This window comes from Chironomus tepperi, unplaced genomic scaffold (assembly GCF_022539635.2).
Source record: "Chironomus tepperi strain 1889 unplaced genomic scaffold, CSIRO-AGI_Ctep_v1 contig_395, whole genome shotgun sequence".
Classification (NCBI taxonomy): domain Eukaryota; kingdom Metazoa; phylum Arthropoda; class Insecta; order Diptera; family Chironomidae; genus Chironomus; species Chironomus tepperi.
Genome location: NW_027226517.1, coordinates 125,017 through 142,657, shown reverse-complemented (window position 1 = coordinate 142,657; position 17,641 = coordinate 125,017). Strand labels below are relative to the sequence as shown.

The 17,641-nt window shown below is 33.3% G+C and overlaps 2 protein-coding genes and 1 pseudogene across 2 annotated transcripts; 2 read left to right on the top strand and 1 right to left on the bottom strand.

Annotated features, from left to right (window-relative positions):
• The first annotated feature begins 150 nt into the window (after nucleotides 1-150).
• Nucleotides 151-2,940, top strand: LOC139096559 (endoplasmic reticulum-Golgi intermediate compartment protein 3). Its single transcript, XM_070648296.1, has 3 exons — nucleotides 151-322; nucleotides 402-590; nucleotides 1,779-2,940. Exons 1-3 carry the CDS (start codon nucleotides 235-237, stop codon nucleotides 2,702-2,704), a joined length of 1,203 nt encoding a protein of 400 aa, XP_070504397.1. The 5' UTR covers nucleotides 151-234; the 3' UTR covers nucleotides 2,705-2,940.
• A 1,418-nt stretch (nucleotides 2,941-4,358) lies between these two features.
• LOC139096599 (sialin-like) lies at nucleotides 4,359-8,582 on the top strand. Its single transcript, XM_070648334.1, has 10 exons — nucleotides 4,359-4,520; nucleotides 5,451-5,570; nucleotides 6,236-6,422; nucleotides 6,484-6,597; nucleotides 6,774-6,825; nucleotides 6,891-7,202; nucleotides 7,261-7,387; nucleotides 7,441-7,777; nucleotides 8,007-8,043; nucleotides 8,290-8,582. Exons 1-10 carry the CDS (start codon nucleotides 4,495-4,497, stop codon nucleotides 8,445-8,447), a joined length of 1,470 nt encoding a protein of 489 aa, XP_070504435.1. The 5' UTR covers nucleotides 4,359-4,494; the 3' UTR covers nucleotides 8,448-8,582.
• LOC139096583 (very long-chain-fatty-acid--CoA ligase bubblegum-like) lies at nucleotides 8,507-12,735 on the bottom strand (annotated as a pseudogene).
• Nucleotides 12,736-17,641: the final 4,906 nt, after the last annotated feature.

The window sequence follows — 17,641 nt, the reverse complement described above, 5'->3', positions numbered from 1 at the left end:
TTTAAGTCTTTTATTTAAGTTCAACTGTTCCAATAACCAAAAAAAGCTTTAAAACAATCATCTGTTCCACTTTTCATCCATTCCAAAACCATTCAAATTTCCCGCAATCGACCAAAGCGACATCTCGTTGTCAAAATTCACCGACTTGTTTTCATTTGTTGTTTTTTGACTTAAGTGAAATAATCAAATAAAAATTTTAATACTTTGTGCTAATAATTAAGCTAATTTATAAGAATGGGACTCGGTCAAGTATTGAAGAAAGTCGATGCATTTCCAAAACTCATCGATATTGAAGTCAATAAGACATTTAGCGGTGCACTTTGTAAGTTTTAATTTTAATATTTTTTATTACGTGTACGATTTTTTATTGTGACTGTATCTAATCTGTATATTATTTTTAGTGACCATAATTAGCGGCATTTTCATGTTTGTACTTGTCATGTCGGAACTGAATGCATACATGACACCAAATTTAAATGAAGAACTTTTTGTAGACACAACAAGATCACATAAGTTAAAAATTAATTTAGACATTTATGTACCGAGAATATCTTGTGATTACCTCTCGCTGGATGCGATGGATTCGACAGGTTTGTTGAACTTTGTTTGGATATTTTCTTGTGGATTTTTAGAATTTGAGGATGTAAATCTACAGAAAATATGCTGCGTGAAATTTATATTTGGAAAATATTGATTAAACCATTTAAGGTCGATTGAATGTGCTGATTAGTGAACAATACATTGGTTAAGTTAATAGTTTTGAGCGTATCTAATTTGAGTACATATTGTACGAATATGTTCATTTTAATAGACTTTTTTGTCATACATTTTTGAGCGTTGTTTTAGAAAATTCTAGCAAAATGTATACTTTCCCGATATCGGATCTAATTTTCCGGGATCATGAATTCATGAAAGCATAGTAAAATGAATAATTTTATCCATATGAGAGGGGTTTTAATCCTCAAAAATCCCATCTGGATATGCTCTTGGATCCTCTACTAAGTAAAAATAGCCAACATAACAATTGAATGACGCTGTATATATCAATTTAGAGGATAATTCACTATCAAGCCATAAAATTTTACAATATCCTTATTAATACTTATCAGTCTATTGCCCGAATATCATAAGTCAATTAATCGAACCAAAATAGACTATCGTTGCTCTGACATAGTGTCGTATTTTAACCGAATATGGTCGTGAGTCGAAGTGATTTAGGAGTGGAATAGTTAAGTCCTATGCTATCTAATTAATGCAATACTGACCAGCTTGCGACCAGTCGTACAATCATCTGCTCGAGATTCGGTAGGAGAAAGTCATTATTTGTAGTGGAAAAGCAATTTTATAGAGAAAAGAGAGGCTACAGGAACTAATGTGTGTAAGAGTGCATCTGATCCTACTTTATGCTGTAGATGTATTGAGTGCAGAGGTCTGATACATCCTCACTAATAAAATCAGTGGTGGGCAACTTGTGTAGTTTTGGTCAGGGCTTAACACCAAGGTGTGCCGCGTACAATAAAAGGTTGTCTATCACTGCATTAAACAATTTTTGGATGCGAATCGCCTTAGTATATCTCTGTATCTCAATGGTCTGAATAGCCAAATAATTTTTTTTACAGCACTTAGTCAGAGTAACTCAGGTCTGGTGTCAGATTTGATCAATTAATCGATATATAGTATTAAAACTAGTTCAGTCCTTTCCGAATTTCCAACAATTTTAAACATATTTCTTCAATAACAAAATTTTAATCAAACTATACTTTCAATTTTCATTTTAGGCGAGCAGCATCTCCACATTGAGCACAACATCTTTAAAAGACGAATGAGTTTAGATGGACATCCAATTGAGGAAGCTAAAAAGGAGGACATTCAGTCATCAACAACAAAAAAGCTCAACCAGACAGTTGAGGAGCCTCCAAAACCCGAAGAAGAGAAAGAGAAAAAAGTTGATGAGCCTCCAAAATGTGGAAGCTGTTATGGTGCTGAATATAATAAGACTCATTGTTGTAATACATGTCAGGATGTTATCGATGCATACAGAGACAAGAGATGGAATCCAGATACCGATAAATTTGAGCAGTGCATTGGTGAGAAAAAGGTTGAGAATGAGTTTGCAAAGAAGGCACTAGACGAAGGTTGTAACATTTTTGGGTATTTGGAAGTAAATCGAATGGGTGGAAGCTTCCACATTGCACCAGGTCGATCATTCAGCATCAATCATATCCACGTTCATGATGTTCAGCCATTTTCATCCTCAAAATTCAACACAAGTCATGTCATCCGGCGATTGACATTTGGTGAGGAATTCGGCTTCGGACAGACAAATCCACTGGACAATTTGGAAGTGACAGCAAAGGAAACAGCAATAATGTACAATTATTATATTAAAATAGTTCCAACAATGTACTTACCACAAGGTGATGCATCAGGCATTATTCATACAAATCAATTCTCAGTGACTACACATCAAAAGACAGCACAGTCAAGTGGCGGTGAATCGACAATGCCTGGAATATTTTTCTCATATGAATTATCACCGCTGATGGTGAAATACACAGAAAAGTCAAATAGCTTTAGTCACTTTTTAGTTAATATTTGTGGAATTATTGGCGGAATTTTCACGGTCGCTGGATTGGTCGACAGTGTCTTACATCGTGTTGAGAAGCAGATTCGACGAAAAATGGAACTAGGAAAATTTACATAAATTTATTGTCTGTTACATGAGTGAACTGGATGTTGAACTATTTAATTTTTTTGCAGACCATTCCAGTTTTAAGATCAAAACTTTCCAAAAAAAAATCCAAAATTAATTCAAAGCAAAATTTGACAAAAATCTCCACTTTATTTTTTGCAAAATCTTTTATTAATGCATTTATGAACCTTTTTTATATCTGAATTCTGCACAAGTGTATGAATGATTTTTTTATGTGTTAAATAGTCTGATTATTTATAAAGGATTGAATGAATTTAATAAAATCTCATTTAATGTATAAACTGATTGTAAAAATTGATTATTGCTGTTTCTAACAGGCAATCGACATGATTTTAATGTACAGAACTACGGTACCTTAAAGCAGTCTCTTTGCCTGTTGGGGTTACTTATTAACTTCTTTACTTTCTTTGCTGACCGTACAGATCTTACCATCAGAACTTCATCAAGATTTCATCCTAAATCCATCAGAATTTTATTTAAATCCGCCAGAATTCCATCAGAAATCCATCAGAAATTTGGACGGTCCTATGGCATTCGCCCAATTGTGATCCATGGCCTTCCTCAGACGTCACTTAAAACTGGCCTAATCACTGGCTTCCGCTCGTCAATTTCTAATAAATTTTGTAATTTTTGCTGTTATAGATCATTCACCTGTGACGCTAAATATGACGAATAATTTTAGAGTGCTTACTTAGTTTGATGACTCTCTATCTTAATTTGATTTGCACCTCTCTCAGTTATTTTTTGTTGATTTTTTTTTGTCTAGACAAACTGAAAGTATGTTTCAGTAATTTCTAAGTGGTAAACTTGTTTCTTCAATTTTTACACATGTCTTGATGGACTCATTAACATTTTTCTTTGACTGTGCAGATATTTGACTAGGGTGACCATAGAATTTTCGTTAAAATAACTTAAATTTGCATTAATCCGTATATGGATTTTTTGGAAAGTGACAAGCATGAGTTAAACACTCCAAAAGTACAGTAATGTACTTACTGTCATCGTTGAATTTGTATGAAAAGTAAAGGAACTACAGTGAATTGAAATTAGAAGAAGAAATTGGCACTGGATCGGTTAGAATTCGAGAAGGCAAACAGAGTACTGGTTTGCATCGACCTGTCGCAATCTGGTATCAGATTTTATTTCATTTGTGTTTTAAATAAGGGGCCAAGCAAAGCTGTTACCAAATCCATTTTGACGTCGACTTCTGGGGTCAGGTGCTGCTACCTCGGTCTTCCCTATTCCTATATTATTCTACACTTAATGCAATATTCCACATTGACTACTAAGCATTTTGGGCAATGGGTCCTCGTGTGCCTTCGCTAAAAGAGTATGAAGGTGAATTTTATTATAAATATTGCTAACTTCAGACAAGAAAATACGCAAATCAAGTTTTAATTTGAATACAAATTGTCATGCTTATGAAAATATCATTGATTATTTAACAACTTCTCTCGATCTTCTCATCTAAGCCTCAAAGATGCATACAAGTCTCATCAAGTCTCCAAATAGAGCTTAAAATATTATTTTTTTAATATCTCATTTTTTGCTGTGAGTTTCGCTATTGTAATTCTCATTTTGATGATAATATGGACAATAAAAATTGTTTATTGAGTGACAAAAACACACTAGCTTCTCCGATACTCAATTGTGTTTGAGGTGCTTTTGTGGAAGGTTGATATTTTATTTAATTTTGTGTAAAAAGTCAATGTGATAAAAAAATTATTAAGTGGACAAATTTTTTAAGTGGTTTTTAAAATTTTTAATGAAAATTTGGCAGAATGACTGGAAAAAATGATGGAAATTTGTGAGTTATTGCTGTTAATTTGTAATTTAATTGTTTTTGGGTAGTAAATCTGAAATTTTGTAAAATTAAATTAATTTTGATGCGAATTGTTAATAAGTTTTGTTGAAAATTTAAATTTTTAATTGTAAAAACTGGAAATTCCCACTTAAAAAATTTAAAAATTCAAAACAAAATTTGAAAAATTTAAAAAACTTTAAAAAATTCAAAAAAATTTAAAACTACTCAAAAAATTCAATAAAATTATTAAAAAAAACTTTTCAAACTGTTAAAAAAAATTTGAATAAATTGAAAATTTAAAAAAATTGGAAAACTTTAAAAAATTTTAAAAACTTTAAAAACTTTGAAAACTTTAAAAATTTGAAAAGTTTAAAAAATGAATTTCCTCAAAGTTAAACGACCTTGCAATCAAAAATTACAGCAACAATAAACTAATTTAAAATTAATCTCAATTACTTAATGATCAGCAGTCTTAGATAAGTTAAAAGAGTTGATAAGATTGTCTATTACCAGTAAGTTTATAGCTTTTTAAAGTGACAACTTAATTTCTATATTGTCTTTTTTTCTCTTATCTTTATTAAAAAAGTCAACAATGTCTCAGGCGGAACTATTGAGCAAAATCTTTGATTTAAAGCCACTTATCCGACAATAATTAATATTTTTGCACATAAAATATGTGAGAATAAATGTCCAGAATAGAACATATTAAGGGCAATTGATTAATTTGTCTATCAATATTGCAATATTCTGATTTTCCTACAATGTACAGCTCAATTGAACTGACATTCACAATGAATAACGTGTGACACAAAAAGAAAAATAATTTAATGTTTACATTCTGCTGCATGATCTACCTCAATATGATTTTTCTTGCCGCAGTTTATGTATGAAATTTAAAAAATTGCTTATCTGTATTTATGTTTTTTTTTGTAGGGAAATGGATAACGATCTATCAGTCGACCCGACGCCAATTTATAAGAGAAGAAGATATTTGGTTGTTTTCATGGCGTTTTTAGGGTTGTTTAATGTCTATGCTTTACGATCGAACTTAAAGTAAGTATTTAATTTAGAGCTTGAAGTTGACTCTCTCGAGAGGACAGAAATACGATAGAACTAGACATCAATTGGGCATCAAATAGCCATTAATTAGATGTATCGTATTTTAATCCACTCGAGTCTGAATTTGTATGGCTATAAAGCTTGAGTAAAGCCTTAAAAATCTGAGCCAAATTCGACTACTGATTTAATCTAGAAAATGATCACTTATGGCATCCAATGTTTAATATCATGCTGGTGAAAATGTGTGGATTAGTGAATTTATGAATCTTTTATGACTGACCGAGTCAATTTGAAGTCAGAAATTTAATTTTTTTTGATAAAATCTGGGGTTTAGCAAAATTAAATACTCAGGCCTGCATAGAAATTGAAAGCCTACTTATCTAGAACAGTAGAAAACACAGACCAGCTGCAAGAATGCAGTTTATTTGGCAAACCCTAATAAAATCATTTGTAATCGACTCTTTTCCTCAAATCCACATACATTTTCTCTTTGTCACATAGCATAAAAGTAGTGAAAAATTCAATGTTAAGCCAGCGTGGTTTTGCCCTGGATCCAGACTCATTAAACGAGTCAAACCGATTTCTGCTGGATTTTTCGCCTTTTACGCTATGCTCTATTCGGATTTAGAATAACAAAGAACTTTTATTTATTCCATCAGTGTTGCTATAGTGTCAATGACTGAAAACCGAACAATAATCAATGAATTTGGAAAAGAAGAGTTCATTGGACCAATTTTTGACTGGAATTCAAAGGAGAAGGGATACATATTATCAGCATTTTACTATGGATACCTATGTACACAGATTATTGGAGGTGTTATTGCTGCTAAAATTGGTGGAAATATTGTGAGGAACAAAATAATGTCATTTGTGATTAAAAGTTCATACCTAACTTTCAATTTTTTAGCTTTTTGGAATAGGAATAGGAGTGACAGCCGTATTTACCCTACTGACACCTTTAGCTAGTAATTGGAGTATTTACGCATTAATTGTAGTTCGTGTACTTATGGGACTCTTTGAGGTAAGTATTTAAAGCCCGAGCAACATGCTGTGTTCACTAAGGAATCACTGTACCGTTGTATTGACAGTAGGACATGAGGTTGTCCTGATGACACCTTAATAGCTGATTTCGACAAATTTTAGCATTGTGTTGCTCTTTTGGATAAATAGTCTAAAAATTTTGATTAATTTTTGCAGGGTGTAACATACTCAGCACTTTATGAGATGTGGTCAAAGTGGGCTCCACCATGTAAGAATCCAAACATTGCCTTTAACCTAATCTTAAGCATATTAACTATCTATCTTTGAATTTAGTTGAAAGATCCCGAATGGTCGTTGCTGCATTTACTGGAAACTACGTCGGACTTGTCATATCATTACCAGTCAGTGGAATTTTAGCTAAAAATGTTGGTTGGGAATGGGTATTTTATGTATTTGGTATAATTGGATGTGTTTGGACAGTATTTTGGCTATTGTTGATCAGAAGAAGTCCTGGACGAGATCCGTTCATAAGCATTGCCGAGAGAAGATACATTGAACAGTCACTGAATCGACAATCAAAGGATAAAGCTGTCAAAATACCTTGGAAAGCTATTTGGACGTCAAGCGCTGTTTGGGCTATTATTGGTGAGGTTTATTGGAATTTAAAGATTTTTTGGGACTTAATTGATTTATTTATTTGTAGCTGCACAGTTCTCAGAAGGCTGGGGATTCTTCACACTCCAAACACAGCTGCCACAGTTCCTTAAAGATGCTCTGGGCTACGATATTGCAAAATCAGGATTAGTTTCTGCACTTCCTTATCTTTGCATGTAAATCCTCAATATTTTGTTCCTCAAACATTTTTTAAGTTTAAATTTTTCAGGGCTGCAATGCTTCAAGTTGCCGGCTACTTATCAGACTGGGTCAGAATCAAGGGATATTGGACAACAGGTCAAACCAGAAGATATTTCAACAGCATGGCATTCTTAATACAAATGGCATCAATGTTGTGTGCTGCCTTTTTCTTAAATGAAGTTGCTTCAGTCACCTTCATCACAATTGGCGTGGCAATGGCTGCATTTGCTTACTCAAGTTTCTCTGTTAATTATCTTGACATTGCACCACAATTTGCTGGTCTACTTATGGGAATATGTAATAGTTTTGCAACTGTTGCTGGAATCGTTAGTCCGATTTTGACGGGATATATTGTTACTGATGCTGTAAGATTTTTGAAATTGAACTGAAAGGCAAATGATGTGAAAAAGGTAGAATATAGTGTAACCAGGCCAGTTTGACTCCGATTTCGAGTCGGATTCTGCAAAATCCAGTCATATGCTAGAGCTAATCTGGCTTGGGGACACTTATTGTTGACTTTTACACGCCAGTTGCCTTTGAGGATGGTATGGATAATTAACCTGAAAATTAATTGAATTTTAATTAATTTTCCAGAGTGCTGAACAATGGAAAATTATTTTCTATATAGCAGGTAAGTAACGTTGCATTTTGCGGATTTTCTAGGTATTCCTTCAGGAACTCCGTAGTTAATTGCTTATACATAAGTTGCAGTACAGTAATTTGACCGTTTATTCAGTTGATATGTAACTTGTCATGAACTGTCAAGCTTATAACATAACAAGACATGCAGTTGAATAATCTCAATCTATACAACTTTAAAAGAACTAGCATATATAAAGAACTAACTTAATATTCACCAAATTCATTGTATTATCAGGTGGAATCTACTTATTCGGATGCATAATCTACTTCATATGGGCTGAAGGAGAAGTTCAACCATGGGCAATTCAAGAAGACATTAATGCAACGAGTGGATCAACTGAAATTAATGCTAAACAAGGAACCATCAATCCAGCACTTGATATTAAGGAATGAAAATTTTAACATCAAGTCTGCTGTGCCATGAGTCCTTCCCCACCTCAAACACCATTCAATTCCGATATTTTTAGCAAATCATGATTTTTATTGTCATAAAAAAAGTTAGAAATAAATTTATTTTTGTACCAAAAAGTTGGGAATTTTTTAAGTTCCTCTAAAAGTCAGGAATCTTCAAAGTATTGGTATAGAACTCCTCAATTTCTTTCTTATACTTCTGTAGAACAAATCCTCTTTTCAACTTCATTGTCGGACCAAGTTCTCACCAGTATGCATGCTAAAATCATTCGGAAGTAGCATGAATTTCTGTACCTTTTGTGCATTTGATGTTGCTTTCTTATTGGCTCGATCGATGGCTTCCTGGATAAGATTAAGAACTTTTGGATCTGGTCCAGCATCCAGAATTTCACTTATTAGCGTATAATTCAGTCCTAGTTCCTTCATGTGATGCAATGTATCCTCTGCTAATTCATCTTGTGGAACTCCATTACTGTCAACATTCGTTTTAAGTGAAATCAGCATTGACAAGAACTTCCTCTTATCTCCAATTAAAAATGCATTAGAAATAGCTGAACATTCAGCTACGACAGCATTTTCAATGTTCAAAAATGGAATATTTTCTCCACCGGCAGTGATAATCAGTTCCTTAATTCTTCCAGTTATGTACAAAAATCCATTTTTGTCAAAATATCCAACATCACCAGACCGTACCCAAAGTTCATCATCAATGACTTGTTTAGTCTTTTCAATATCATAGACATATCCCATAAAGGAGTTTCGTCCACGTGTGCAAATTTCTCCAATTCCGTCCTTATCTGGATAAAGGATCTTGGCTTCTGTGTTTAAAATGCATTTACCGACACTGCCAAGTCTAAAGGCATCAACATTTGATGCAAATGTAAGTCCAACTTCAGTCATTCCATACAATTCAAAAACTGACAGATCTAAGCCTAAGAAAAATTTCATTGTCTCGACATTGAAAGGAGCTGCACCGACCATTAAGAATTTGCACCTGTCAAGTCCAATCTTTGCCTTGATTTTGTTTAAAACTAAATTTCTAGCTACAAAGTACGAAATTGTTGATGCTGACTTTCCATAAAATCTACTCAAGTGATAATTCAATGCCGTATTTGTTGCCCATGTCACTAAAAGTTTCGATAATCCATGACTACTTTCAATGCTATGTCCAATCTTATCATGAAACTTCTCATAGACTCTGGGAACTCCAAAAAAGAAAGTCGGACGTGCAGCCAGCAATGTATCGATAAGAGTTCCCTTTAATGCCTTCTTATCAGCAAAATAGATAGTTCCGGCTATCGATATGGACAGAAAAACATCAATCATTGATGCAGCAACATGTGATAATGGTAGATAAGAAACTGTCACTTCTTGGTCACTTTGCTTTAAGTTGTATAGATCAATAACATTTTTGACATTGAACATTACGTTGTCGTGACTCATCATTGCTCCTTTTGGATTGCCTTAAATGGAAAAAGAGATAGATTAGTGAGAATTTTGAGTGATTTCTTGAGAATTGTCGATTTGTTGACAGATTAGTGCATTATGAACTGTGACTGTAATCATAATCAACAAAAATATTAAGCTATTCAGATCATTTAGATCCAGAGCTGTTTTAGGAGATTTTGGCGTTTAATGATTGTTTAACGAGTGAGAGTTAGCGGGAGCCCACTGCACTCTGAAGACCTACAGTTTATAGTGGGATCAGAACCATCCCTTTGAGTGGCTATTGTCTACTTATTGTCTTTAGCCTACAAAGGTAGGCTGTGAGCCGCGATTCAACTGCATATGATTCGAAAAAGACAGGTGAAAAAGTTTCTCCTGCCGAGTTTCGAACCCATGACCAGTCGGTAGAACCTCTTGGTCAGTATTACAATAATTAGGTACCAAAGTACGAAACCATTCCGCCACCAAGCCTTCTCGACTCACATAACTGTAGTCATACTGCGCAATATTGCTTGTTTATCTTAATACAATGGTGAGCAACCTGTGTGCCGTGACACAAATCCTGTGTTTCGTGACACAAATCATGTACGCCGTGGCACAAACAAGTCTGTCCATCACTGTACCACTTCAACATGTGCATTGACTTGCTTAATAATTCACTAATATTAAATATATGCTAATCACCTGTAGTTCCAGATGTAAATATCAAACAGCAACACGAGTTCGCCTTAATTTTCTTCACATTTTGTTCATATTCTTCATCATACTCATCAGTATCCATCTCCTCCAACTCTTTCCAGCTCATAACTCCTTTATAGACTTTCTCTGACGGCAATGTCTTAATAATAGCCTTCAAATGAGGTAGTTTGTCCTTAATTTTTAGGACTTTCTCTAGTTGGTAGTCTTCATCGACTACAATGATGTTGGCACGGCATTTTTCAAGAATGTAAAGGCACGCTTCAGCTGAATTTGATCCGTATATTCCAACAATTTGACCTCTGCATGTAAAAACATTTAAAAATAGACAATTATTAAATAAGTAAAAAATTTTAATCTACAATTTTTTAATAAACAGTAGCAACGTAAGTATTTATTAGGGTCAAAGAACAGCACTGAAAAACTTTTGATTGTGGCTGTTTGCGAAAAATATTCAAAATATTTGTTAAACAATAAACAAAAATTTGTTGGAATTTGATTGCAAATTATCAGTATTATTTACTGCGTGGATGCTTACTACTATCACGTGAATTGTATAAGATCATTCATAAAATGTCGTTAATTGAAAGATTTGGATTAGAGTCCGGCTATTAATAAGTCTGTTGCCGACTGGGTTCTTAATTCAATTTAAGTTTACTCAATGGACTTTTTAATCTGAGTGGACAAAACTACTTTAGAACTAAGTAAGTAAGTAAGTAAGTAAGTAATATTTATTACCAAAAGGTATTTAAATGACAATATAATGAAATCGAATTCGATTATAACAATTTAAAATAGAAAAACAAGAGAAATAAAAAACAAAGAAAAACATGAATTTATGACATTTTTAGGTCTACGTAAATGATTAAAAGAGCACTGGAAGAAACGAAGAACTAGTCATCAACTGGACATTAACTTGTCATCAACCAGCTATAACTTGGGCAAGAGAAAGGAATTCTCCTATGTGACATTCAGGATGTAAAAAAAATAGCTTCAATCAAGATATTTCTTTCATTATACAGCTTAAAAAATTCCTAACAGCACGCGTCGATTAATTGACACAAAATCCGGCACCAGAAAACTGTGACTCTGGCAAGGTGCCGAAATTAATCTGAATCCAACAGTAGGTCAGAGTCTCGCTTATGTGGTGCTGGATTAACCGATCTATTCTATTTAGGGAAATAGTAATGCAAAACAATCCCAAATCGCACATGACGTAGAAAAAGCGAATAATCAGTTCCCAAACCGGTGTTCGTCTACTAAATCTAGCTTCAAAAAAGAGCCTTACTGCGTCGGGACTGGATATATTCATTTTTTCACGTATTGCGTCTTCCAGCTAGGCTTTCAGCAATCAAGCAGAGTCAGAGCTTGAAGTCGACTCGAATATTATTTGGAGTAGAGCCGACCTGAGTCTACTTTTCAATACAAACACCAAATAGACTTCAAGCTCTGAGCATAACAAAGCATAATTTCAATTTTCTTACCCAGCATGAATAACACCTAATTTAGACAGGAACCACTCAACACTATTAAATGCAATTACAGCAACTTTTCCATTCTTTTCTAATCCAAGTTTAAGGAATGCTTTAGCCACTTTCTCGACACGACTTTTATATTCTTTATAACTTATTGGTATCCAATCGCCAGTTTCTTCTTTTTTGTACATTAATGCCGTTCGATCTGGATAAAGATCAACAGTTTCGGCTAGTAATTCAGGCACTGTTGAGATTCCTGAGGATTTGTCATTTTTGCACTTGATTATTTTAACATAATCTGATGGCTCGGATGTGTAAAAATTTTCAGCAGCAGCAAATTTGTTGTCTATAATATATTCCATCCTTTAATGAATATTTTTTAGTTCTGTACAGTTCAAGCAATCAAATGAAACTAAATTTATGTTCAGCTGATTACATATTACAAATATAGATAATTCTCTCAAATTTCATTTCAAAATATGTGTGTTGCAGTATAATGTGTGGACTTATGGACTGATGCGTCTGAAAAGAAATTCTTATCATTAATGCTGGAGATCTTGTGACCTAAATACTGTCCTAAGAACATTTAATGAGAAACAAAATTCTCAAGAATTGCATGACAATTTTATTTATTGCACGTGTGCCAGTTGAATGCTTTTTGTTCTATTTGAATTTGATGATCTGGTTCCTGAAAGTTATGCAAAGCTGTCAGCATCAAAATTGATTTTAAATTTTAAAAGACCGTTGAATTAAGTTTTGAACGAGATTCCGTTTTTGGTTTTTAAACTTGATAAGCCAACAACTCTGAAGAGCAAAAGTTTCCGTTATTTAGTTCAAAATTTTGAATTTGAAATCATTTTGTGTACGAAAAAGTTTACACACACATATGCAATACAAAATTTGCATCCTTACTTTTTTCATCTTTTTCAAAGTAATCAGCTATAATTGTTTATCATAATTGAATTTTTTGTAAACTCCTAAATTATTTCTCGCAAATTGAAGCCATTTAAATGTAAAATTAACACAATTTATGACAAAAAACTTGATTAAATTCTGATTGGTCAATATTGTAAACATTACTAATACATGGAAACACACACACAACGATAACAAAGATAATTTGTTTTTAATTAATTTTACTATTTTTACCTTTAGTTTTACCAGTTATTATTCAATTATCAATTATAAATACCATTTTATTAATATTTGAATGATTCGTTAGTTAATTTATTGCTTAGAAAGCAAGTATTTTTAAGATTTCATCTGAAAAAATTTAACGGACTCAATGTACTAAAATAAGGAACAAAAAAATTCCTTATTTCAAATTTTAGAACAAAATAAGGAAAACCGTTACGTCTTCAGAGTTGTTGGTTGATAAGGACTCAGTGTGAGTTTTGCGACATAAACAGTTTTAAAGTTAGTTAGATACATCAATATGCTGTATTGCACAGTTTTGACAACATTCCTGAATCATTAAGGGTAATCTTGATCAAGACCGAGATTTTTCGACTTTGAAAAATGTTCTAGCAGTTCAGTTTCAGTCAAAGTCCCAGTCTCAGTTTTGTTCTCAATTTTCTTAGTCTTAGTCTTAGTCTTGATATCAGCCTGGGTTTTCAGACTCGGTCTCGGTTTCAGTCTCAGTCTTGATTCTAGTCTGGGTCTTAGTCTCGTTCTCCATCTCGATCTTGTCCTCTGTTTCGGCTTCGGTGTCGCTTTCGGTCTTCATCTTGACTTGAGTCTCGGTCTCGTTCGCAGTCCCGATCTCGGTCTCAGCCTCAGTATTAGTCGTAGTCTTAGTCTTAGTCTTAGTCTTAGTTTCAGTCTCTGTTTCAATTTCAGTCACAGTCCCGTTCTCGATCCCAGTTTGGGCCGGTACTCGGCCTCAATCTCGATCTCCAACAGGCATCGCCAATAAATGATCCATTTATGAAATTTAAATTCCTTTCAATTCTGTATGTCCAAAAAAAAATCATCCAAGGCAATTGAGCCTTGTGTGCACAAAATCGACACGATTCTAACTCAAATTAACTTATGTCATAGTCAATTTACTTTATGATGGCATCTAAAAATTGCCTGTCGTCTCGAACCTCCGCGAAGGAATTGTCATTTCTATAAATTTGACATTAAATCAGTTCATTTTTTATATTTTCATACCTGGCATGTCTAATTCATGAAAAATAATAATTTTATCCTCTAATGCTCTTTAAGATGTCGATGAAAGGTGACAGTCACTTGGCTGCAAATGACATTCTTTTGAAAAAATTATTTGAGTGAAATGCATGAAAATGAAAAATTATTTCCACAGTCAGCGTCTAGGTGAATAATTTAATTTATCATTCGGATAATTTACCTGACTGTAGCAAATTTGGTTTGATATTTTTTGGGATAATTATGTGAAAATGTTCATGTTCTGTTAAATAATGGGAATTTTTCTTTTAATTTATCATGGGTGATTTTGGCAAATTTATTTTTGGTGAGTTTTTGGGGTCCTTTGTGGTTATTTTGTTCACAATTTGTGAATTTTTGTGTCAATTTTGCTTAATTTTCTCAAATTTTGACTCAATTTTCTCGGATTTTGCCTCAATTTTCTCAGTTTTTGTCTCAATTTTCTCAGATTTTGACTCAATTTTCTCAGATTTTGACTCAATTTTCTCAGTTTTTGACTCAATTTTCTCAGTTTTTGTCTCAATTTTAGTCTTAAACCGCAGTTACGGTCACAATTTTGGCTTCAAATTAGCATTAATTTAGTTCACAATTTTTCCAGTTTTTACCAGATTTAGTCTCAACATTCTCGAAAATTCAAACCCAAACAACCACAAGGACCCATTTGCAAAAATAATCATCTTACTAATCCCCATGTTTATTCAGTTGCTGATATTTTATCATCTCGAAAAATTCTTTTTATTTGGCGACAACATGTACGAAATTTTTTTATAGCCAATCAAATTAAATCTATTTGTTCCTCATCTATAAATAAAGTGTTATGAAAATAAGAATCGGCATAATATGTGTGCCGAAATAAGCTCACAATCATGACCTAGGCAAAATAGAAGCAGATTTTTGATGAAATAGCGACAACAATGTGAAGAAAAATTTATTTTAAATCCTGACTGAATGTTTGTTTACCATCGAAGCATGATGATAGGATCTTGTGCGCAGTGGAAATTTTTTTGCGATGATATGTTTTCACATAGGTATTTTAAGGTCAGACACCAACTGATGTTGACTACAAAAATATTTTGTTTTTCGGTTATTTTTGGAAATATTTTGTATATTTTTGGAAATGTGAGTGAGAATTGGGGGATTAATCTGAGAATTAAATGGATGTGAATGATCTTGCTTGGAATTTGTTTGTAAATAGTTGAATAATTTTGAGACTTTTGGTTGGGATGGTGATGAATCTAGAGGATCTTGTTGAGTTTTGTTTTAGACTCTTGATTTGCTCGATTTAGTTTGAGACAGAGCTTGAAATTGCGTAGAATTTTAAATGGAATCAAGTCGATTTTTCAATACAAAATATCAGTTGATTTCAAGCTGTGCTATGGAGGATTTACTTATTTTTCTGGCCGTATAGATCAATATCATTGCCTCCCCCAGATGACGTCTAAAGCTGACTCTTCCGCAGACTCTTTCGCTTGCTTTCACCTGTCAATTACCAAAAGCAAATACAATACTTTTTAATTACTTCTTTAATTTCTTTCGACAGCTTCCTTCCAGGAGTACAGCTTGCTTACAGGAGTACAGCAATTTTTCAGGAGTAATTGCTATTTATTAGGTTTTTACAATAGTCACCTTTCCTAGGGTGCACCTTGGAGTTATTTTAGAATATAAATACACCAAACTCTAGTAAAAATGTCAATTTTAAGGGAATTTGCTCAAAAATTAAGATAACCTCAAATGGTAAACTCAATTTAGAATACTTAAAGGATTCGTTTAAAACTACAGGCCTGTAGTCTTGGACGATACCAACAAATACATTAAATTGGAAGATATAGTCGAAATATGCAGGCGACAATCCTCAAAATCTCAACATCAGCGTTTAACATGTTGAAATTGCAGGGAAACAGTTCTTGGCCCAACCCTAAGCTGAATAGACGAAAATATGTTACAAATAGTTAATGTCTAGTTTATGTCCAGTTGATGACTAGTTTTAACGTATTTTTGTTCACCCGAGTATTTATTTGGCATGCGAAATCAATTTTTTGTTGAAAAAACTCATTTAACTTCAAAGGTTATGAGATCTTTGAGGTTATTAACAACTCCACAACTGCAGTTCCACATAATAAAATTCGTAAAAAAATTTCAACTACACACCCCTTCATCCATTAATCTCTTAGCATCATGCATATAATTAATATAAAAACAACAAATTTTTTATTTCTTAATCTCATTAGATTCAAAGCAACATTGTAAGCTTGCCACATAATTTGCTAACGAAATTGAGCGACGAGGAAATGATGTACATAAAAATATACGAAAAAAAGAAGAAGTCATTTTTCTTGCATATTTATGCTGAAATGAGCTCGCATCAAATTGATGAATTATGTGACAGAAAATCTTTTTTAGCTACAAAGTTATTTACAGTTGCAAACATGCAATCAAATGTGAAGCTGTAAGGTTGAAAAAAATTCAGGAGGACATTAAAGTGCATGTAATTAAATTAGAACAGTGGGATATAATTTTTAATTATACCATAAAAAATTTAAAGCAAGGAAAATTCGCTTATGATCTTTACTTTTTGCATACCTAATTAATTATTTGTGCATTCTTGTGCTGCTTTATAGTCGTAAAATTAGATTTTGTAGGTTTTATAAAAATTTGGAATGTTTTTTTTAAAATGTGCATAGTCAATTCTTAGGTGGGGATTTATAGGGGTCTATTCTCATAGTAAATCCATTCCAAAAATCATGAAGCAGTTAATCGATCAGCCGTCCTGATACTGCCTTAGTGGCTAATTCGGTTTAAGTCCGACATCATGACTGAATCACGTCGGTGTGATGGCGGTTTTTTGATTATCTGACCGATTTTTGCTATTCAGGAATCAGCTCTGATAATGAAAATGTCAGTCAAAACTTCAAAATCAGCAACATTTAATCTTCATCTGCAGCAATTCAAGTTAGCAAGTGATAATCAACGATTGAACCAATTTCAGAAGTCATGTATGGGAGGATCATGCTGGATCATAATTGATCTATAGAGCCAGTACAGGAACTCGAAAAGAATAAATCAGTTAACTGATCGAATATTCGGCCTCAGATCGTCGTGACTCTGATTTGGTTCCGGAGTCAATTTAAATCTGGTACCATGTTAGAGTCACGTCGGCTTGATGCCGGATTTTGGACCATAAACAAATTGGTCAATCGATCAAAAATTCAGCCATAAGCCAGTGCATCTTTGGTGAAATGTCGGATTTAAATTGACTCCGGAATCAACTCAAAGTCATGATGGCTTGGGGTTCTGATGCCGGAGGAGCGAGCTAATTAACTAGCAATTCACAACCATCTATAAACCCCTCATCGTCCACCAATTTTACATCCAATTATTAATTAACTCCAATAA